This window comes from Bombyx mori, chromosome 25 (assembly GCF_030269925.1).
Source record: "Bombyx mori chromosome 25, ASM3026992v2".
Lineage (NCBI taxonomy): Eukaryota > Metazoa > Arthropoda > Insecta > Lepidoptera > Bombycidae > Bombyx > Bombyx mori.
In genome coordinates this window covers 8,691,695-8,716,710 of record NC_085131.1, presented here as the reverse complement: position 1 = coordinate 8,716,710, position 25,016 = coordinate 8,691,695, and the positions used below count along the sequence as shown (strand labels likewise).

General features: G+C 37.2%; 1 protein-coding gene across 4 annotated transcripts in view; it reads right to left on the bottom strand.

Annotated features, from left to right (window-relative positions):
* Positions 1-25,016, bottom strand: part of LOC101745627 (ubiquitin carboxyl-terminal hydrolase puf) — a 57,439-nt gene that overhangs the window by 15,223 nt on the left and 17,200 nt on the right. For all 4 annotated transcript variants that reach the window (XR_009976690.1, XM_038020238.2, XM_038020240.2 and 1 more), the window contains exons 20-42: positions 16,232-16,360; positions 15,862-16,032; positions 14,853-15,174; positions 14,593-14,717; positions 14,085-14,204; positions 13,777-13,899; positions 13,022-13,171; positions 12,128-12,239; positions 11,533-11,747; positions 10,444-10,612; positions 8,998-9,224; positions 8,100-8,303; positions 7,285-7,457; positions 6,222-6,388; positions 5,335-5,428; positions 4,645-4,822; positions 3,988-4,128; positions 3,329-3,486; positions 2,710-2,836; positions 2,024-2,134; positions 1,475-1,551; positions 1,136-1,241; positions 398-556 (exon numbers count right to left, since the gene is read on the bottom strand). Coding sequence is in view for 3 of the 4 variants with exons in the window: in XM_038020238.2 (XP_037876166.1) it covers positions 398-556; positions 1,136-1,241; positions 1,475-1,551; positions 2,024-2,134; positions 2,710-2,836; positions 3,329-3,486; positions 3,988-4,128; positions 4,645-4,822; positions 5,335-5,428; positions 6,222-6,388; positions 7,285-7,457; positions 8,100-8,303; positions 8,998-9,224; positions 10,444-10,612; positions 11,533-11,747; positions 12,128-12,239; positions 13,022-13,171; positions 13,777-13,899; positions 14,085-14,204; positions 14,593-14,717; positions 14,853-15,174; positions 15,862-16,032; positions 16,232-16,360 (3,558 nt within the window). In the remaining variant the exon portion in view is untranslated. The remainder of the gene's footprint in view (positions 1-397; positions 557-1,135; positions 1,242-1,474; positions 1,552-2,023; positions 2,135-2,709; positions 2,837-3,328; positions 3,487-3,987; positions 4,129-4,644; positions 4,823-5,334; positions 5,429-6,221; positions 6,389-7,284; positions 7,458-8,099; positions 8,304-8,997; positions 9,225-10,443; positions 10,613-11,532; positions 11,748-12,127; positions 12,240-13,021; positions 13,172-13,776; positions 13,900-14,084; positions 14,205-14,592; positions 14,718-14,852; positions 15,175-15,861; positions 16,033-16,231; positions 16,361-25,016) is intronic.

Here is a 25,016-nt window from a genome sequence, read left to right as displayed (position 1 = left end):
ATTTAACGGCCGTCTGGTGTAGTGGTAAGTGACATGGTCACTACACAAGCAGGTCGCAGGTTTGAATCCCGCCAAGGGAAGATATTTGTATGATAAATATAAAAGTTCTTTTTCAGGGTTATTATGGATGTATATTAAATATATGTATGTGTATAATAAAAATCTTATATTTCTTTCCGTTATTTGGTACCTATAACACAAGTTCTTTACGAATTTAGCACAGGACCAGTTAACGTGGCGGATTGTTAGTAAATATTTATTATTTATTTATTAAATATAACAAATCATTCCCATGTACATTGTAAAATTCAAATGGCAAATTGAACCAACTTTTCAATCTAAAAATAAATGTTTGTAATAAATATCCAAATTAAATAGGTGCTTTTTTTAAACTTACTGAATTTCCGTTTTGCCCCAAATAAAAGTTGACCATGCTGCTGATGGCATTAATCCGCAACAGAAACTTCCCTTCCTCCTCTCCCATCTTACTGAACTCGTACAACAAACTGAAGTACTCCGTCAGATGCCGTAAATGTGCCCGAGCACCGTTCTCCATCTAATCAAATTAAATTCATAATTCGTAAAAAAATATATATACATAATAAACTTGCCTAACGATTCCTGTTTATAATTCTAATGAAATTACTATATTGTTTATATTCGCTTCAACTAATTACCGATATTCTATTACTCGAGGTATAAAATTGATTTTTTTTTATTTTTTTATTGCTTAGATGGATAGACGAGCTCATAGCCCACCTGGTGTTAAGTGATTACTAAAGCCCACAGACATCTACAACGTAAATGCGCCACCCATCTTGAGATATAAGTTCTAAGGTCTCAGTATAGTTACAACGGCTGTCCCACCCTTCAAACCGAAACGCATTACTGCTTCACGGCAGAAATAGACGGGGTGGTAGTACCTACCCGTGCGGATTCACAAGTGGTCCTACCACCAGTAATTACGCAAATTATAATTTTGCCGGTTTGATTTTTTATTACACGATGTTATTCCTTCACCGTGGAAGTCAATCGTGAACATTTACCAACGGACGTTTAATCCTTTAGGCCACGACGACTTCAAACTGAACTGCATAATTAATATAGGAAATTCAATAGTATTTCTTATGCTCACCAAAGACAACAACATCCTTATAAACCTAGTAACACAGCTCGCCTCCCCCAGTTTACTGTCATCTTCGTCTTCAATACCCTGGAGGTACAGGGCGCAATGACTAGATCTGAAAACAAAATATAACGTATACACAATAGAGGTCCCGGTTTGCACGGAAGGACAGCCGTTGTCCTAATGCACTTCAAGACAGAGGGCTTCAAATTATCCGATTTACTAAAAAAATTACAATAAGTAGTCTTGTGTAATTTATTGCAGTACTCGCAATTGCTAAGTTAATTCTAATAACGAGATATCACATTTTTAAAAAGCTTAATAAAAAATAAAAATAAAAACAATTACCTGAGTCTCTGTATGACGTGCATACAAAGCCGTTGAAACATTTGCCGGACCATTTGATTCGGACATTTTATTAAAACCTGCAAACAAATTTACGTATATATTACATCATCCGACCGGAATCTCAATTTCACCTTATTTAAGAAATAAAATGTTATGTTTCATTTAAATGTAACTTTCTTATTTTTATTAGAAAAATAAATAAATAAACAAAAATTTAAAATTATGACAACTTTTTTTTTTTTTATTGGTTAGATGGGTGGACGAACTCACAGCCCACCTGGTGTTAAGTGGCTACTGGAGCCCATAGACATCCACAACGTAAATGCGCCACCCATCTTGAGATACAAGTTCTAAGGTCTCAAGTATAGTAACAACGGCTGCCCCACCTTTCAAACCGAAACGCATTACTGCTTCACGGCAGAAATAGGCAGGGTGGTGGTACCCACCCGCGCGGACTCACAAGAGGTCCTACCACCAGTAAACAAGAGGTCCTACCACCAGTAAACAATGGCAACTCTATATATTGTCATTTTAATTTATTATACGTACTTGCATCGGCCACCAGGTGTCGTCCGCCATGTGACCCAGGAACCATTCCGAAGCTGCCGCCGAAGCATTATATTGTTTCGTCACTAATTCCACCCACGACACCATTGTCGGCTAAAATAAAAATTTATGTAATTATTTAATTGCTCTGTGAAAAAACAGAAACAAAGTTTTTGTGCTAGATTTTAAATCTGCTCAACATGAGCAGTCTTCGTTTTAGATTAGGCTATTTCTGCTCATTGAAACATTAGTATAATGTATCTATTCAATAGTTGACACTATGTTATTTTTTGTGTAATTAAATATAGAAAAACGATTTTTTTTTTCTTTTAGTATTGGACTATCTAAATTTCAGTCTTTATATTGTGTGTTTAAAATGAAAATCTTTGAAATAAAAAACGGATGAATTTAAAAAAAACAGCAAAAAGAGAAACAAAAAAAATCGCTCCCTGTATCAGATTGCAATGGATATAATGATAAGCCCAGGAAAGTTGACGACAGACAGGCAGGCGGTCTTAGAACTCGGGCCAAATCCCATGCAGCATGATAAGAGGACGTTCTGGGCCAACGCTACAGCATTTGGGATAAGGACAGGAAAAAGAAAGTAATTTGTTTTTGTACGTCAAGCGATTTAAATGTTCACCGACATTTAATTATAACTGTTCAACTTATTAACAGCTTTTGTTTACCTTCTCCTTGGCATGTATAAATGTCTCAATAAAGAACGACGTTGACAATCTTGCTGCTACTTCCGTTATCTCCGGATGCAGTGTTATTAATGTTTGAGGTACCGAACTACACATCTGACCCATGAACCTGTACAAAATGAATTAATTAACAAACATAAACAATACATTGCCTTCTATATGTTTGGAGTCAAGGTAGTTTTAAATATGTCTAGTACATACTTCCAACACACGAAGTCATACTAAATTCTAATACCACTTTTTTATCACTAATTAGACTAAAGGCATTTCGTTGTAAATGTAGCTTAGCTCACCTGGTAGCTACTTGCCACTAGGTGAGATAAGCTTGGCCCTCAATGGCCATAAACTCCTCCTCAAGTCAAAATTTTAAGATCTATATATGTTAACAATACAGGCACGTTGTATACTCGAAAACTCATCGTGCAGCAGTTTCTAAAATACAACAACACAACCTTCCAGACGTCACCTGCATAATTTCCAGTACTATTTTTTTAAAACGGTTGTGACGTATGAAAATAAAGAAATTGTACAGGATGCTATACAATTTTAGTATTTTTTTGATTTTAAATTTTAAGACTGTTTATAATAAATGAATACATACGTAAAATAAGCGTGCTGAAATATGTTCTTATCGTGCAGGAACTGCATGTTGTCGTCCCATATCCATTTGAGCAGATCGGGGGGTAGTTTGATGGTGGGCGCTTCACCGCTTCTTCGTTCCACCGAAGCACACGGACTCAACTCCTCGGCCGTCGAGGACTGTGCGACAAACGACAGGGATGTGATTAGAAGCACGTCTATTATGTCGATATTTAATGGACAAAAAATATCATAATTCTGTTACTACAAAAATGAAGTGTGTGTAAATTGCATCGATTGGACATTTACAAAATGTTTTGTTCATCATAGACTCAAAATTCTATAAGTAAATGCCAGTGTAATGTGATTACTTATGAATTAATTATATATTTCAATATAAAAATGTTGTGGTGCTTAGATCCTAACTTACTTTTAAATAACACAAATCAGTTTCTGATTACAAAAAGTTATAGTTTCGTGCTCCTAATAACGTAAATGCGAAAATTTGTGAGACTGGTCGGTTCACGCTAAGCTGCTGAACGGATTTGAATTAAGCCTCTCAAATTAATGCGTTAAACATCAAAATAGGACATAGACGACCAATTCAATATGTCGATGTCATATAGTAAGCCATAGTCGCAGCTGAGGGAGACCGAGTGTAGGTAACGTTTTATGTTTTACCTGTGCCTCTTCCTGTTGTCCACAATCGGAGCCGCGCTGTGCTTTGGGAGGACTCCACTCGTAGAACAGCATGTACGCGCTGTTTGTCTTCTCGAAGGAGAAGTCCATGAACTTGTCCGTAACCGAGTCATATGTTTTACTCTGTCGAGAGAATATACTTTTTGAGAAGTTACTTCTGATCGAGACTTCTAATTAAATCGAGGGTAAGGTCTACCTGTTTGTTGACTGTTTGCTAGTGGATATGGGCAATGTTCAACGCTCAGTCGTTACGGTTAAACTTTTTTCTTTTTCAAATTATTTGACTTATAGACAATTTTACTTTTTAAAGTTTTTTTATTTATAGCTTAGATTAGTGGACGGACTCACAGCCCACCTGGTGCTAAGTGGTTATTGGAGCCTATAGACATCTACGATGTAAATGCGCCACCAACCTTGAGATATAAGTTCTGAGGTCTCAAGTATAGTTACAACGGCAGCCCCATCCTTCAAACCGAAGCGCATTACTGCTTCACGGCAGAAAAGAAGTTCTTTATAGACCACTTTACGTTTAAAACCGATGGGCTAATTCATTGCTGTGACTGCTACTTTTTTTTACTAAATCTAGCCTCATAAGTGCAGTCTCTCGGCCGGTTGAAGGGGCATCGTTAACAAAATCACCGTCATCTCTCCTCCGAAGCACTCGGCCGCGATGTGCGCCGGGTCGAAGGGCTTGACCTCGGCGTCGTTGAAGAGCAGCCAGCGGTCGTGGTGCTCGTGCTCCCGGTCGCGGATGAAGGAATAGTAGTGGCCGCCGTCCGCCGTGCCCGTGTGTACGGTCACGCCTATCAGCTCGTACCTGCAGAGAGTATATATCTTTACATAACACACATAGCACGCAACGAATGGACGTTTTGTACTTTTTATTTTATTTATTTGGCAAATTAATATTTCTAAACTATTCCATATTAAGAAGTTTTGATACGGTAGTGCGAAATTTTAAAAACGAAATCTTGTTTATCGTTATACAAACACATTTCGTATAGAAAACACTACAAAATAATTATTCATGGCAGATGTCGTAAATAAGTAGTGCGATTTTTTTTCTGTATACAATATAAAAATAACATATTATAATTGGTAAGTTTTTAGAGATACACTCTTTTTCACCGCTTGGAAGTAATTTTTCGATAGACCGACGTCTCAAAAATTGTTGTTCAGAACTCGTACATATGCAAGCTAATAATAAAAATATCACTAGTGATATAGGTTTTTGCTGAATAGCTTGTTCTATGATACTGTTACAAACTACACTCATATTGAAGTTTACTCATTTAACATAAATGCGAAAATATTAATGTGACATCTTACTCATAGTGCTCCTCGAATTCAGAATTATCTTCGACTTCACCATTCGGGCTGGCTTCCCCTTCTTTCCTTAACTCAGCCGATTTCCTCTTTTCTTCTGAAAATCCAAATATTGTTTTATTTTCTTAATTCAATATTATCGTCAGTACGTGACTGTTAAATTAAGTTTTCAAAGATTCGCACATCGTTACAATAAAAACGTAAAAAAAGAAAAACAAAAGATGGCAACATTTTTTTTATCATAAAAGCACTTATTTCAATATACTGACACAGGTTCAATAATTCCATTATATTTTGGTTGTCAACTCCTATGCATTATTTACAAGCCTTTGTTAACTTGATACGTATGTTTGTTTGTATGTAACAGAATTTTTTAAAGGCATTTTCAGACTTCAGTTGAAGGTTCCGATTAACTTGAAAACTTTCACACGCATTAAGGACCTTTGATGATCTGATGATTCTGGCTAGTATCAAGAGGATACAAAAAAAAAAAGACTGATAATTGATTCGTTTTGCTTAGATAAGCGATTTTTTATTTGGTTTTAAATTACTAGTTTTACTGGTGGTAGGACCTCTTGTGAGTCCGCACAGATAGGTACCACCACTTTGCCAATTTCTGCCGTGAAGCAGTAATGCGTTTCGATTTGAACGTTGGGGCAGATTGTAACTATACTGAGACCTTAGAGCTCATGCATATCTCAAGATGGGTGGCGGCATTTGCGTTGCAGATGTCTATGGGCTCCGGCAATCACTTAAGTGGGCCGTGAGCTCGTCCACCCATCAACGCAATATAAAAAATAAAATAAAAAAACATGTGCATATATAATTTGCAAGGGATTTTTTTACTGCTTAGATGCTTATTGCTTAGATGCTATCCGTTGAGCACTTGCCTTGGTATTGAGCCGGCATAAGATGTTTCTCGACGTATCCCGACATGTCGAGCCGCATCGGGAACGAGAAGTGGGTGTTCACTTTCTCTTTGAGCATCGTCAGCATGTTGAATGTGTAACGCATGGTGTTGAAACATAGTATCCGGGGTAATTTCTTGAAACATGCCCTAAATCAAATAAAATAAATAATTAGTGCTGTTTATCTTTTTCGTGATCGTACAAGTTGGTGATGCTTGATGCGCAAACTAGGTAACCTAAAGATATAAAAGATAGCTAAGCTGCTTGTTTTGTTCAAGTTGTATAGTATTGCGTTCGGTTTAAAAAACACAAACAACACCTGCACAATACAATCAACATTTCGTCTTCAAATCTTAATGTGGGCGGCGGCATTCTTGCTGATGTCTATGGAACTCCGGTGATACTTAACAACCGGTGGGTCAAAGCTCGTTTAGCGATAAATGTGTTTTGAAATTACGCCAGATTCGACTTTATTTGTAATTTAAAATATAATATTGAAATAAAACAATATTTATGATAGTCTCATACGAGAAGTATAACTAGGTCGTGTGTTAATGAATTTGTGGATCTCATTTTTTTTTTACACATCCACATGCATACTCCTGTATTTGTCTGCTTTTAATGGAAACGTATAGCATCATTTACAATTACAATAAGAAAATTCTTAATTATTTTTTTTATTGCTTAGAGCTCAAAGCCCACCTGATATTAAGTGGTTACTGGAGCCCATAGACATCTACAACGTAAATGCGCCACCCACCTTGAGATATAAGTTCTAAGGTCTCAGTATAGTTACAACGGCTGCCCCACCCTTCAAACCGAAACGCATTGATTTTCAGTAATTGATATTAGGGATGCACTTTTGGCGTAAACACGAGGAGTGAACTTGTGCAAATCGTTTTAATTTAATATTTCTTCAGACTTAGGTCAATTTCATCTCATTTCGCTCCATATAATTTTTTCATATAATGAAATAAGTTTTTTTTTTCCACAACACTAAATAATATTATTGCCACACCAAAAAAAAAAGTTTAAGGTTACCGACCGTTTCTCGGCTCGCACTTTAGCGGAGCACTGTGAGCACGTGTAGCAGTTGTCGCCCTCCAGCGTGTCCTTCACCGTGACCTCGTCCAGACTCTGGTGCAGGTTGCGCATGTCGGCCACCTGACACCGCACCGTGTAGAACTCCTCCAGAGTGCGGGACACGTGCGGACAGTCCTATATTAATTAATACAAATTAAATCGACTGATGAGCTCAAAGTCCTGCTGGTGGTATCGTCCTCTCATAGACATAGCAGAGTGAATGCCACAGATTGTCATACATGAAGTGAAACTTTCAATTTTATGACAGTACCTATACTAACATGGCTATTCTGCCTTCAGATTAAAACACCGAAACGGTTCGCGGTAGGAATAGATGCGATGATTTGAAGCCCATGAACCTTACCCCCTAAAGAAGCGTATTTGTAGAGAAGGTAATTAATACAGAACATTGCTAATACTGATTATAGTAATTTAACGAATATAGTGGCAGTGGCTAGAGATGACAGACGTGCTGATATGCATTGATGAATAGATGGACAAATTAGTAGATTTTTACGGGTGGTACGGTTTTAAGTGGTTACTGGAGCCCATAGACATCTAAAATGTAAATGCCGCCGCCCACCTTGAGATATAAGTTCTAAGGTCTCAAGTATAGTTACAACGGCTGCCCCACCCTTCAAACCAAAACGCATGACTGCTTCACGGCAGAAATAGGCGGGGTGGTGGTACCTACCCGTGCGGACTCACACGGGGTCCTACCCACCTGTAATTTTTTTAATTAAAATTTAATTTTAATTAGAATACAAAAGCACGTACGAGTGACACGACATTGTTGCTGAGCACACCGCAGAAGAGCGTCTTGACCAGTTTCTTCAACTCGGGCGTCATCTCCTCGAGCTTAGAGACGAGGTCTATAAAGAACTCGGCCATGTCCTTCTGTTCGCCCGTGTTCAACGGCTGGTGATCCATCTGGTAGACCTTGCAGAAGCTGCGAGGGTTGTACGCTTTACGTTCACTTTCCTGTTATAAAAGATTGAATGTTATTATTTACGTCATTAATGCTTTCATTCTTACAAATGTTAGTAGATTTCTGAAGGATAATCGCACTGTCATAGGAAAATCTTTTTCTCAAATAGTATAATTTATACATATCAATATCAATATCATTACATAATGTTTTTGTTTACTTTTTAAGTATTCTATTTCATGGATTTACAGATTAAATAAACCTCGTATCATTGCTGTAAAAGTGAGGATTAAAGTAAAGTTGCGAGGCCTCAAGTAGTGTTACTATAATATTACAGCGTGCAATGGAATATAAATAAATATTTTTTGTAAAGTAATATAATGTTAAATTTGCATAATTTTTTTTCTATCTAATCTGATAGTTTTGAGAGACCATTTCAGCGTAGTCTTAACTAATAGGTGAGCTCACGGGGCTCAAACCTAATGTCGTTGCTAACACTAACCCTAGCAAGAGCGGTGCTTCGCAGAATCTACCACCGGATCGGAAACGCGACCCACTGAGAAGATCCGGCGAGAAACTCAGTGGGCTGTGTCTGTGGGTTAAGAATTTACTCGCCGAGCCCTTCGTCGTAAGCGACGGGTTCGACGAGAACGATGACTTACTTAACTTAAAAAATGAACATGGTAAAGAAGGTTTATGGTTAACCGCACGCGTGCGTGCGTGCGTGGGCGGGGCGGGCGGACTGACCATGAGGTAGGCGAACATGCGCTGCATCTCGTGCAGCGTGGGCGCGTGGCGGGAGGCGGCGGGGTCTGCGCGCAGCACGGCGGCGCGCGCTGGCGGCATCATGTACAGGTGCTGCATGCAGGACGCCATGTAGCACGTGGCGCCCAGGTTCGTCAGCCCCACGAACCCGCACTCCGAGCGCGACTCCTCCGCCGGCCAGTAGTCCCACGGGTACGACGACGACGGACCTGAACGAAACTTATCGTTCGAAACTTATCTCAATTCTCAACACCGGTTTTTTAATTATTCTTATTTACAGCTTCCATTATTAGCAATTAAAAAATTAATATACAAAATATTACGGAATTTTCGCATATTAAGCTCGTTATCTATGAAAAATTTATAATGAAATAAAAGCAATCGAAAAATGATTTTTGAAGTGAAAACTTCTTTAGAATCGTTGTGATTTCAAACCGGATGCAACGGAAAAAACGACAGGTAAGAGACACAAATACAAAAATGTGTAGGATGAAGCCAGCAAAGAATGAGACAGAAATATACATACTATTTAATACAGCGCCATCTGTGAGATTTTTTAATACTAACATGTGTGTATGAAAGCTCTTGTAGTGAATTTTAATTTAGAATTATACGTGAAATTAAAATATCAATTCACAGAGGGCGCTACCTTACAATTATTTACTAATGACAAAATTTTACATATACTTAAGACGTTTAGGATAATTGTATTTTAATTTTGGAAGGTTTCACTTCTACCACCTGTGAATTGCACACATTTTGTTTTTTTTAGTGACAGTAATATTGTACAACCCAGAACTTCTCTTCGCTGCGTTGCTACAAATATAGCATCCAAAAAGTTAAAGAACAGTTTACCAAATTGTTCACCGAACACCCTAAGCTGTCTCCTTTACTTTTGACTACAATCGTAAACGTAGATTTAGAAACTGACTCTATTAATGACTATTAATAATACAAATAGTAAATAACTAGTGTTCGTTCCATAATAGAAATTCGATCATAATCACAAACGCTTTAAGACTTAGATTTATTTATATCTTCGATTGTTGTTTTACTTCATCATTGACATTAACACTAAAATTCGTCAATAACTACTAAACAAAAGAAAATCGATTGACACACAGAAAATATAACAGTACTAGCTGTACCCGTCCACTTCACTGGGCATTTAAAATGAACATTATTATTTCTCACTCCGACAAAGACTCTCATCATTAACGCCCCCGCAACTGGTATAGGGAGTCCAACACTCATATAAATATTAGCCTATCCATTGAGTCCACCACTCATATAAATATTAGCCTATCCATTAAGTACATATATTTTCTACATGGATATCGGAACATCCGTAAAAAACACTAGATTTATATATTATTAGTATAGATTTAATAGCAATATTTTTTTGTCCTCTATAGATAAAATCCTTACCAGGTTTGTGGTGTTCCATCAGCTTGTGATGCAGCACCATGTAGTTGTCGGGCGCGCCCTTCACCAGCTCCACCAGGAGATCGTACGCCGCCGCCCGCGACTTCTGGGACTTACATTTCGGCAGATTCCGGTTCTCCGGGTTCGGAACGTCAAATAGAAATCCGAATATCTAAAATAAATTCGGTAGGTATAATAATTATATAATAATTCCGTAGGCAGCGGCTTGACTCTGCCCCTGGCATTGCTGAAGTCCATGGGCGACAGTAACCACTCACCATCAGGTGGGCCGTGTACTCGTCTGCCTACAAGGGCAATAAAAAAAATATATTAATAAAATTTTATATCAAAACGGAGAATAGAATTTTACATTTAAGCATCACAACTTTCCCAAGTAAATATATACTGAATTCGTTTTTTTTTATTGCTTAGATAGGTGAACGAGCTCACGGCCCACCTGTTGTTGTTAAGTGGTTGGCGAAGCCCACAGACATCCACAACACAAATACCGCCACCTACCTTGAGATTAAAAGTTCTAAGGTCTCAGTTTTTACAGTGCAACAGCTGCCCCACCCTTCAAACCGAAATGCATTACTGCTTCACGGCAGAAACTGACAGGGTGGTGGTACCCACCCGTGTTGACTCACAAGACATCCTACTTACTACCAGTAAATGTAATTCGTAGACTTCTATTACATAAATGAGACTACATAAACAATATAAAGACATTATTGTCCCATATAAAATTGCCAACTACTGTTTAAAAAATTATCAAAGTTGTCGTTATTTTTTATCTCAATTCGGATTATGATCAAGTATTAATTTTGTTATGATCAACGTGTCGATGTTGTAACAAGCCCGGTCATCGTTCTCGTCGAACCCGTAGCTTACGACGAGGGGCTCGACGAGTAAATTAACCCACAGACACAGCCCACTGAGTTTCTCGCCGGATCTTCTCAGTGGGTTGCGTTTCCGATTCGGTGGTAGATTCTACGAAGCACGGCTCCTGCTAGGGCTAGTTAAGGCGACGCTGATATAGCCTCTCAAGGCTATCAACATAGGTAGGAAAAAAAAAGTTACAATTTCGAGTACCATTTCAAGAGTCCTAGTGCCTTGTTCTGAAGTCTTGAATCTGAGTGGATGCTTCAGCAAATGCGTGAGTAGACTCAGCTGTCCGTACAGTCCGTCGTCAGGAGTACACGGCTCCGTCCGCTTCTCGATGATCTCACGTTTTTCTAAAGAAGCTCGGATCTGTTCACAGAGCTCGTTCAGATCAGGAGCCCCGCTGTCGTCTGATGTTGCCCCCTCTTTAAAAAAATAATAATTAAGTTTTTATTGACTTTTAAAATGACATCAAAATCTTAAAAGTATTTGTAAATAAATTCGGGTCACTTATGAAAGAACGACAACGCCATATAGTAAACCTCTGTGTGCTTAGTGCGAGTTTTTTAACGTTCTCGACAGCGTAAAAGTTAGCTCATATTTGTACGGAATGGGATCGTTTGCCTACGTTTGCCGTTAGGGACGCTGTTCCAACTGCATACTGCAAATTGAGTTAACTTTTACGCTATCGAGAACGTTAAAAAACTCGCACTAAGCACACAGATGACAAATTTTATTTGTAAGAAAAATAAAACAATATAGTTGATTTCTCAGTGGGGTGCCGGAATCGAGAATGTCAACTCACCTTTGAAATAGTCTTCAGGCAGCCCGTCAATGAGCCTGCAAACTAGCCAAAAATAATCCCTGCAAGCGGGGCCGTATGGCTCTTTGCCTTCTTCCGTGTGGTGATGACCCATCTACATTTAAAAATAAAAATTTAATTTAAATTTTACGCACAAGCTGATCAAAAGCTTACTGAATCTATTAGTAGATGATAATGGGGGTCGGATAGCGCTGAATTAGGTATATTTTGCCAAATTAACGCCTTATAATATGTTGTAACTAAATCGTAAAATTATTTTTAATAATGTGCTGACATTATTAAAAATAATTTTACGATTTAGTTTCGCGCTTGTTATTGTCATTTGCTTTCAAAGTTGCAAATACTTTACAGTTTTAGTGATCACTAACGTCGAATGTAATAAAGGAGATTAAACCATAATAAATAATAGTTTAAAAAAACTAAAAAACTACGCTTTTATAGAAAATCCAACTAATAAATAGATAACTACTGATACCATGCACCCCACGTTTTTTTTACAATAAAATCATTTTTTCTTACACTATTTTAACTCAAATTTATTAATATTTATTTTCTATTTTTTAGTTGGATTTTCTATAAAAGCGTATTTTATTTGTTTTTTTAAACTATTATTTATTTTTCATTTTTTAGTTGAATTTCAATTTTTCATTATTTTTTTAAATATTGAATTGTCAACGGTCCTTAATAAGTATACCAATATTCGAGTTAATTCGACGTTTTGAAGGGTGTCAAAATCATGTTCAAAGATTCCGTTACAGACATAAATACGTCTGAAGCTAATAAAAGCGTATTAAAAACAGTTTTAATTATGTCCATGATTCGAGTCCTAAAGAAAATACTAACCTCAAAATACTCACATTAATAAGAGCAACTGACCTCGTGATGGTGATGGTGCGGGTGGTGGTGGTGGGGCCTCATGTCGGCGGCGCGGGGCAGCTGCAACAGCAGCAGCTGCAGCACGGGCGCCTGCACGCACGCCGCGCCCGCGCACAGCCGGTACAGCGCGCTGCCCGCCTCGCGACGGACCTGACAAAACGAATCTCGGTATTACAGCAACATTCAGTCTTACTTAATATAACTACATTTTAAAAATGTACTATATCGACGGTGAAAGGCTATTTGGTTTAAGCGACATTTTTGCAACTGTACAGGAGAGCCATATATAGATAAAAAAATTTGAAAAAATATCATGACAAAAAAAACTTGTTCGACTATTTGGATGGAGCAAATATAATTGAAGTTCAATTAAAAACACCGAATTATTGACACTAATTCTAAATAAAACGGAACTTTAATTACAAAGATAAATGTCGCGTATTAAGCAAAATATCGCCTTTCACCCCTCGATATGATTTATTTCTGTAATTATTATTTTTATTTATTTCTAAACATGTTACGACCCAATGCAATCTTACCTATTTAGCAATTAATTGGGTATCGTAACTGTAAAATTTCCTACCAACCTGAATCTAATTCTAACTTTTGTAAAAATTCCATAATGCACTTCTTAAACTGCAAGATAACGTCAATGCGCTTGTTGTATTAATGAAAGCAATTCCAAAACTTTGTACTTTTGAACTCCATTCATTACAACGATAAGAGGTTTGTTTATTATTTGAAATAAGACTCACAGCTGGATCAGCATCATCGAGCAGTAGCCTCGGAGCAGTTTTCCTCAGAGCCCAGGCCAGCGACACCGGATCGCCTCCCCCTCGAGCCCACCACACGCACATCCTCATCGCGTGCTGGACGACCTACAAAAAAAGTTATTTTTGTATGAACAAAACTTAAAAAACAATGAAGATACAGTAAACAAGATTCAAATATGAATTGTCAAATGTCATCGTCATAAATGTCACATGCCGTCAATGTCAATGTATTAGAAATAATAATAATAATAAAACAATTGCACTTTAGCTTTGTTATAAAGTAAGTATACCTGTGCACGTCCCCAGAATCCGGTTTTGTATGTTGTAGGCTCTTTCACGGTTGCAGCTTCCGATAGTATGGAGATGAGTCTCTCGGTGGTTTCCTCTATGCTCATCAACGATAGAAGTGCCTGCAATTTTATTACGTAACTAAAAATACGAGTCTTGCGAAACAGACGTCGTGAAAGATTCTGAGAACGTTCGATGGGGAAGGAGGCACTTCTACGCAAACGCTAAGTTTATTATTACGGTTTATTAAAGAAATGATTTTAATTTTACCATGAAGTCTGTTGGAAATCGAGAAGGCTTGGATAGCTTTGGATTGATGCTGCAGAGGCAGATTGCTCTCAATAACGAATGACTAACTAAATATACGAGACGAAGACTACCGGCACTCTCTCATGTCAGGGATCAAGGCCAAATTTGGAATTTTACGTTGTGTGGAAATTTTGATTTCTTCATATACAGGGCGGTTCAAACTTGAGTTTTATTTATAATTATAATTCGATAACAACATACGGGATGCAGCTTGGGCGTCTGCGAAGGATCTGACGATGGAAGAGTTCCGATTCGGCAAAGCAGTTGAAGGAGTAAGGCTAAGCAATCCTGACGCCACTCACTGTCATCGCTCCTTTGTAACACTCCTGCAAAATTGCATGCACATAGATAATTCAAATTATTTAATTCAGCAACCTATTTGTTAGATAAGCAAAACAAAAGAAAATGTTTTTGTATTGTAAAAAGTATCATTACAAATTAAATTGATATTAGGGACTCACCAGACATCATTATATCATACAGTAGTCTCAACCCTCCCTTTTTTATAAAAATATCGTTCCACGTCTCGATACATATGTTTTCTTCATCTCCTTTATTAGACGGTGTTTCCTTAGTAGGCGTGGTACTGGTCGAACTCAGCTTGTCTACTATATGCAAGGAATACATAAGCTTCTGTGGACTGGTGGGGTCTAACAGTTCTGGTAATTTGCTTTCGGTGGGATTCTGGAAGGCTTCTAGAAGGGTCGGGTTCAGGGGAACCGCTTGCAGGATGTCCCACACCCGACGCGAGAGTAGTTGTGCCTTGGTGTGAGCTACGGGTTCCTGGAAAGAGACCAATTGCATTGTAATTAAGTTATTTTTATTTATCATTTCCTCTACGTAAAATAAATAATAGATAAAAAAAACTAACAAAATACGCTTTTATAAAAAAACCAACTAAAAAATAGAAAATAAATTTTAATAAATTTGAATTAAAAATAGTGTAAGAAAAAATGATTTTATTGTAAAAAAAAGCGTGAGGTGGATGGTATCAGTAGTTATACATATTTTATGAACAGATATGAGTAGAAGGGTTATTTTGATAATATCCTGAAAAGCACCCCACGCTCTTTTACAATAAAATTATTATTATTATATATTTAAATATTTTTAATTCAAATTTATTAAAATTTATTTTCTATTTTTTAGTTGGATTTTCTATAAAAACGTATTTTGTTAGTTTTTTTAAACTATTATTTATTTTTCATTTTTTAGTTTAAATTTAATTTTTTCAATATTTTTTTAATATTGAATTGTCATCGGTCCTTAATAAGTATACCAAATTTCGAGTTAATCCGACATCTTGAAGGGGGTCAAAATCATGTTCAAAGTTCGTTATATACTAACATACATACGTCTGAAGCAAATAAAAGCGTATTAAAAAAACAGTATTCATTCTCAGTCTTAATAGATCATGAAAAGACACGAGAAATTATCAAATATTGAGAGAATTGAAACAATTGACGTTACTCCGTTAGGGCCTGGTTCTTTCATCTGGCCCAGAGCCTGCATCAGTGAGAAGAGCTGGTGGAAGCAAGTGGGCTCCAGTAGCAGCAGAGTGGGGTAACGCGCGTGTGAGGGAGGTAGGGCCCACTCCCCCCACCCGCTGCGGCCTCCAACACCCACAGACACGAACACCAACTGTGGACAGATACATTACATTAGCATTCATTTTTAGAAATTATATAAAGTGTGTAAAAAAAAAAGTCTTCAACATTTTATGTGATTTTACATGTTTTACGAACTGTTAACTAAAGTTATTTTTAAATAATTAAATATTAAAAAATGACACAATTGCGATAGCTTCTAAAACTAAAAATACCGAGACCGCAATGCTTACCTGATTATCTTTAAACCCCATGTCATAGAGAGTTCTTTCGTCGTAATCTACTGTTAATTCTTGGCCTTGTGTTATCATGCGGAGAGGACCATCAGTGGATAATGCAGTCACACCTTCTTCACCTTGTATCTGTGGGGTTTTAGATTTATACTATTACCTCGGTCAATTTTCTTGTTTACTTTTGTTACCATTGGCATTCCTTAAGCTTGTTTTGAATGTAATCCAATTATTTATTGATTTAAGTCAAGGTCAGGTATACAATTTTATCTTAAGTTAAATGTTAAATAATACGGGTCGATTTGTAGGCAATTTAAAAGATTCTAAGCATTTAAGGGTATTTTTTAAACTAGTTTTCGAATTCAAAGCGTACTGTTATATATCCCTACCGAACCCTAAACTGCTGACACCCTCGAACCGCTGACTAGACGGTCCGAGGTAGAGACTTGATAGGAGACCGGAGAACGGGCAGTAGTCAGTGAACTGTGTTAGAGTACGGGTGCGGCTGCCGGGATTACTCTGAGTGTCATTATCCATATTATTCAATATCCAATAAATAGTTGTGTCCTAAGAATTTTCCTTTTTTTAAAACGACCTCAGAGAGAATTCCCATAACAAATTGGTGGCAGCGGTGGGATCCGAAAATCGCCAGTTCGCGCATCCCAAAAACATAAAAACTGAAACTTTATAAACTGTGCCGTGCCCGGTGAAAGTGAACAAAACTTCAAGTGCTAACAGTTCATCAAATCCACTCGAAGAAGAAAATCTAATTCAAAGAAGAAGACCGCAATCTCAACATCCAAATCCAAGAACGCCCAAACTTTAGTGCAGAAATTTGAATATCCATCTGCAAATAAAAATCATCGAAATACGACATCCACGTCCAGACGTCGCCTTATCGGTCCGGAATGCACCGAGTTGCAGTTTTGAGCTGCGTTATCTTAAACCTGTAAGTCTCTGGTCATTGCAAATTAATAATTAAGTTAGGGATCCTTGATAGAAAATAAAACCATTTTATATTTTATGTCTATGTCCGAATTTAAATTAAAATAACTTTAATTGTAGTTAATAGATCTTGATGACACTGTTTATTAATTTCTTTAAATATCAAAACATCAAATTGTTTCATCGTAATGGTTAAGGGTGCCACAATATCAAAGTCCGAAGACAATAAATTACACTTAGACATCCCAGAATTACCTCCATCCCCCGAACCGGTAAAGTCACCTAGGGTGACAAGGTCAACTTCTGTACAACATATTAATATGGAGTTAAACACATTATTTAAATTTATCAAATCCTATGACGGTTGTCGTGAAACACTAAACTCGTTCTTAATAAATTGCACTAACGCCCATGATTTGGCTACGGAACCACAAAAACCTATACTGTTTAAATATATTCTAAGTCAACTCCAGGGTAAAGCGGAGCTTGCTTGCTCGGTCAAGGACTTTACATCCTGGGACCAACTCAGAGAATTCTTGAGAACACAATTCTCGGAACAAAAACATTATACTCATCTACTAGCCGATCAAGAGAGTAAACAAGGCCCGCAAGAAAACGTCAGTCAATTCGCACTCAGAGTAGAATCGTGTTTATCACAACTGCTAACAGAGGTCTCCCTAGCATGTAACAATAAAAAAGCGGAAATCGTAGGACGCACCGCAGCGATGGAAGACCTTGCATTACACCACTTTTTGATGGGTCTACATCCACAATTGTCAAATATAGTAAGGTGTCGTAGCCCCAAAAACTTAAATACAGCTATAAGTCTCGCTATTTCCGAAGAAAGAATCCAACTAATGCTATATAAAAGATTTATCCCTCAACCTGACCCAAGAACAAATACTAACAACGTTAGGCGACCACCTCCGAGATTCCATCAACCCAGATATCCTTCACCGCGTTTTCCTGCTATCCAACAACGCATGCCTACTCCTCATCCACGAGGTCAAATTCAAAATGCATTCTGTAGGTATTGCAAAACGATAGGACACGATATACAAGATTGCAAGAAGCGAGAATTCTACAATAACCGCTATAATGTGCAACCACAAAATAGACCTTCAGGATCGAATCCTAATTATAACTTTAGAAACGTAAACTACGTAGAGGAAATAGTAGATGAAAATGTAAAATACCCCGAAGCTTTAAACGAATAGACGTCCCGTTAAGGTGTCGCACGAGACGGCTAAGGCCAGACACCATTAAAGTCGTTACACAACAGGGTAACCAGCCCCAAACCGGAAACGCACAAATATCCAAAATAAAGTCGTTACACAACAGGGTAACCAGCCCCAAACCGGAAACGCACAATAGTCAAAAAAATAAAGTCGTTATACAACAGGGTAACCAGCCCCAAATCGGAAACGCACAAATATCCAAAATAAAGTCGTTACACAACAGGGTAACCAGCCCCAAATCGGAAACGCACAAATATCAAAAAAATAAAGTCGTTACACAACAGGGTAACCAGCCCCAAATCGGAAACGCACAAATATCCAAAATAAAGTCGTTACACAACAGGGTAACCAGCCCCAAAACGGAAACGCACGAATTTCAAAAAAATAAAGTCGTTACACAACAGGGTAGCCAGCCCCAAATCGGAAACGCTCAAATATCCAAAACCGAAAATCCTATTCAATTAAATAAAGAAAATAAGAATCCAACATCCATATATGAAATTAATATCGATACCACGAAAAAATTATTACCACACATCCTAGTTCATACACAAATTTCGGATATCCCTATAACCCTTTTAATTGATTCCGGTTCAGCCATATGCCTATTAAAGGAAACATGTATACTTAAGTATCCGTCACTCACGAAGGAAGTTGTCCAACTTAAGGGTATAGACCCTGGAAATGATACCACACCAACACTTGGTCATTTCAAATTAAATCTACAATTCGATGTAAAGAAACACATTAGCTATAAATTTCACGTTATTAAGGATATCAACTTGCCTTATGATGGGATAGTAGGGTCCGACTTTCTTACTACTTTCGGATGTAGTATTGATTACAACAACGATACCCTTCACTTTAAAAAATTCAGTGTGAATCTTCATTTCTTCGATCCAATTTATATCATACCACCCCGAACTGAAACCGTAATCGAATGCACAGTCAAAAACCCCGAAATAAAAGAAGGGATTATAACAGATCAACACTTATCCGAATCCTTATTAATAGCTAATTGTATTGTAAAAATAAAAGAAAATAACAAAATTAACATCACAGTTGCGAATACATCCGACCACCCATTAAATGTTAATGCCAATCTAAAATTAACAGTCGAACCACTACACACTTGTGCCACAATATTAACCCAAGGGCCTGTAGAACACACATATAACCGCACCCAAAAGGTTATAAATTCATTACGAACTGAACACCTCAATGTCGAAGAACTAACAAATTTAACAGAACTCTGCAGTAAGTATTCCGATATATTTCATTTACCTGAAGAAGCATTAACTTATACTTCCGCCCTAAAACATCAAATTAAAACCACTACTGATATCCCTGTCCACACAAAATCCTATCGTTTCCCCGAATGCCACAAGAAAGAAGTGGAAAAACAAATAACCAAAATGCTTCAAGATAAAATAATTGAACCATCGTCCTCACCTTGGAGCTCACCCATATGGATCGTGCCTAAAAAACTAAACTCACAAGGGGAACGAACTTGGAGAATTGTAATCGATTATAGAAACCTAAATAACATCACTGTTGGGGAGACATATCCTATCCCACAGATATCCGAAATACTAGATCAACTAGGTAATAGCAGATACTTCAGTACCCTCGACCTTACTTCAGGCTTTCACCAAATTCTAATTGATCCCTTAGATGCACCAAAGACGGCTTTCTCAGTGCCGCAAGGTCATTTCCAATTTAACAGAATGCCATTTGGACTTAAAAATGCACCTACAACATTCCAAAAACTCATGAACAATTGTCTTTCTGGCCTACAAGGTAATAGGTGTTTCGTTTATCTCGATGATATTGTTATATATAGCTATGATCTTAAATCACACATCAATAACCTCAGTAAGGTATTTGAGAGAATCAGGAACTATAACTTAAAGTTGCAACCGGAAAAATGCGAATTTCTCCGGAAAGAAGTAGGGTATCTAGGTCATATTATCAACGAAGAAGGCGTAAAACCGAACCCTGATAAGATTCAAGCCGTGGCAAAATTCCCCACACCGAAGTCACCGAAGGATATAAAATCCTTTCTAGGACTTGTCTCTTACTATAGACGTTTTATCCCCGATTTCTCTAAGTTAGCCAAACCCCTGACATCCCTTCTTAAAAAGGACACTGCCTTCAACTGGCAAAATGAACAACAGTTATCCTTCGAAACCCTAAAATCCAAACTCATATCAGCTCCTATCCTAGCGTATCCTGACTTTTCACAACCATTCCTGCTTACCTGCGACGCTTCAAATTATGCCATTTCCGCCATCCTATCCCAAGGACAGATCGGAAAAGACCGTCCTATCGCGTTTGCATCTAGAACCCTCAACAAAGCGGAATGCAACTATACCGTGACGGAAAAAGAGTGTCTCGCAGTAATTTTTGGAACAAAAATCTTTAGACCATACATCTACGGTCATCATTTTACTGTCATAACAGACCATAAGCCTTTAGAATGGCTATTTAGATGTAAAGACCCTGGTTCTAGGCTTGTACGCTGGAGACTTATCCTAGAAGAATTTGAGTACGATATTAAATATAAAAAGGGAAAGCTCAATACAAATGCCGATGCATTATCCCGTTTTCCGGTAAATCCCATCCAGCCTGTAAACCTTCCTGAATCAAATCAAATTATTGAAGATCGACAGAGTATGAGGTTAGATGAAAATTTGATGGACTTACTAATACCACCACCTTCATTTAGTCCAGATGAAATAACCAACTTATCCCCAAATCCTTTATCCGCTGAAGAACACGCCTTTAGTCCGTTAACACTGAATGACCTCGACGTCCATGCTGGTTCCTCTCCTACATTTCTTGATCTTGATGATATTAATGCTCGAAAGAATAGTTCATCAGAAAACAAAGCCCCTGGCAAACTTAACGATGAAAATCCATCCTCATCCGTTCGACAACACCCCACGACTGACAGCTCATTAATAGGAAGTTCACCTTCTTGTATCCCTAGGAAAATCTCCACAAACACTAACTCTTCTACACCTTCTGATGTAAATACAGAAAACCTAGTTTCTCGATCCCCAGTAGAACAACCTCGAGACTCAGACTCACCAATAGAAAACGCTATAATGACTGACGACTACTCCGTTTTCCTTAAATCTATGTCAGATCCTAATAAACATTATAATGTACAGATAGAAGAGCATAATCAAAACCTATTAAAAGGCCAATCGAAAACACTCTTAATACCTACCTCAATCGATCTCGACGAATCCAACCCTTATGTTCAAGAAATCATAGGTAATTTGCCGACTGGCAGCAATATACCTAACATCGAAAAAGAATTACACTCCTTCTGTAAAATTGACTCAAATAATAAAACTTTTTATTTAATTTTCATTAAAGTTCACCATTTTGATGAAGCTTCATATCCCGAAATATTCGAGACCCTTAAACGCATCCGCAATGAATTATTAATAAATGATAATACAAAGGACATAGGAATAACAGATTTCAAAAATCCATTTGAAAAACATTCGTTTGTTAAAATTTATAATATGTTAAATTATCTATTCCATAATACAGAGATCAAAATTAATATATATCATAATAATGTAACCTACCCGTCTCCAACGGAGATTAAGAAAATCTTATTCGACAATCATGATATCCCAATTGCCGGACACCTCGGCTCAAATCGTATGTTCAACCGGATTAAGGAGAGTTATTATTGGAAAGGTATGCGTAGCGACATTGAAGCCTATGTTAAACAATGTAAACAGTGTCAAGAAAATAAAGCGTTGAGGAAAATTAACAGAGCCCCGATGCAGATCACTAGTACGTCAACTGCACCATGTCAACGCATATCCCTTGACATCGTCGGTCCATTGCCAGAAGCAGGTCCTGCAAAACTGAAATACATCCTGACCGTCCAAGATGATCTAACAAAATTCTCTACTGCATATCCCATCCGAAGTACAACCGCCGAAGAAACCAGCGAATGCCTCCTTCACTTCATTTCCATTTTCGGTATCCCAAAAATTATCCTAACTGACCAAGGCACAAATTTTACTTCCGAATTATTCCAAAGAACTTGCAATTTCCTTAAGATCAAACAATTATGGTCATCGCCCTACCATCCCCAGACCCAGGGTGCACTTGAGAGGAGTCACTCTACCCTCAAGGAGTATCTCAAGTCGTATGTGAACGAAGGCCAAGATAACTGGCCCCGCTATGTTTACACCGCGATGTTAGCATATAATACGGCCGTACATTCAACAACTCATTTTACACCGTACGAGTTAATGTTTGGAAATAAACCTTTCATACCAAATTCAGTCTTCCAAGAACCGACCGGAACGACATATCCCGAATACGTCCGGATGCTCCAAAATCGATTAAAATACTCTCGTCAAAAAGCAGTAGAACATATCCAGAAATCCAAGGGCATATCTAAAACATACTATGACTCGCGTAGTCGCCCTGCATATTACCAAACCGGAGATTACGTATATCTCAAAAATCACCTGAGATCAAGAAAAGCCTTATCACCTGTATGGAAAGGCCCTTACAGGGTGATTAAAATACACGGTAACAATACTTTATCACTATTGATAAACCGTCGTCACGTGCGACACCATTACGATGAAATTAAGCCCGCGACTTTGAATGAAAACGTATAATTATAATTATTCGCTAAAGTAATAGATTTAGGCTAAATAACATAATATCTTTAAATAATATACTATTAGGATTAAGCGTATACCTATCTAGTTAATCTCATAGTCTTTTAAATAACTTTTAGAAAATTTAATTCGTAAAATAAGAAATCCTTGTTCTCATTATATAATATCATTTCCAGCATGTCAGCTAAAAGTCAAATCCAACAAGAATTTGTACAACAAATCAATGCAAGCTCCGGACTATATTTGGACAGTTTGGGTCAAATCAAAATATCCAGCGGCCAACTTAATATACTTATACCATTAGATATATCACATTTCAAACCATACTTAGAAAATATCGAAAATGCTATCAATAAAGCACGAGCGCTGTGTCTCGAGACTAACGTCATAGAAAATTTGGAATGTCATAGTATAACTCAACCCTTAGTAATACGATATCACGATATTATCCGTCAATTCACATCCATATCTGAGTTGTTAGATACTAAAGCAAAACGTAGTGCTTGGTTCGGAGGAGTCGGGACAGTAATTAAACACATATTCGGAAACTTGGACGAGACCGATGGCCTTAGATACGATGAAGCAATTGATGCAATACAATATGATCAAAACAAAGTAGCTACATTAATTAAGGAAAATGTTATGGTTACTACTTCAGTCATCTCGTCGTACAATAAAACAATTAATAATATTAAAATTAATGAAGCTAATTTGAACACCGCTATTAATAATTTGTCAGAACATGTTAAGAATATTTCTAGTGCATCTAACGAATTGTATATCCTATCATCCGCTAACCAAGTCATACATTATTTAGAAACCAATATTCTTGCCATATCTTTTCAACTCGAAGACATAATAAATGCTATCTTATTCAGCAGTCAAAATATACTTCATCCTTCAATAATAACACCACGACAATTGTTTCATGAACTCGCCAACAATGTTCGACTCTTGGATGATGATAAACAATTCCCCGTACCTTTAGAGATAAGCTCGATGCACGTTATTATGAATGTTTCTAATGTAGTTAGTTATTTTAGTAAGAATAGAATAATTTTTGTCTTAAGAATTCCTTTAGTATGTCCTATTGTGTATAATTTATATCATGCTTTGGCATTACCAACGCCACATGAGGCTCAAAATCCAAGAATGTATTCTATGTTAATACCAAGTAGCAAATATATAGCAATGACCAGAGACAAAACACGTTACTGCACTTTGGACGACCTAAATGTATGTAAAATATTGCATACTGAACTTTACATCTGTGACATAGTGACCATATATCCGACGAGCATCAACCCTAGCTGTGAAGTGGAACTGATGATAAAAGTGACCAGTGATTTACCAGTGCAGTGCAATAACAAATTCATTTACGGAAGTGTTAATGTTTGGCAAACGATTTCTAATAACCGATGGATCTTCGTGCAATCCAATTTAACTAAAGTAAGCGTTGATTGTCCCAAATCTGAATTGTATGAATTTAACATCATAGGAACTGGTATATTAAACATCCCTCACGGATGTACCGGTTATACTAAGGACATTAAGTTTATATCTAAATATGTTAATAACATAACAACTACAGAATATACTTTAGATTTTAACATAAATAATAAGTCATGTTGTAATACTAATAAGATTAAGAACTTTATAGATAGTGTATCCCCTACTCCTGTGGTTTTAAAGAACATTGATTTAGATGACCTATCCTTAAAAAATAATGAGATGATCCTCGATTCCATATTAAGTGGTGCCGATGACGTCATTCATACGCCACACATAGTTAAGTACGGAATACATTACTCTACCGTGACTATCCTTTTACTTATATGTCTATTTAGTTATTTAGCTTTTAAGTTGTATGTAAAATGTAAACCTGGCAGCACACCTAAAGATATAGATCTTTTTAAACGCATGAGATTTAAAAGTAAG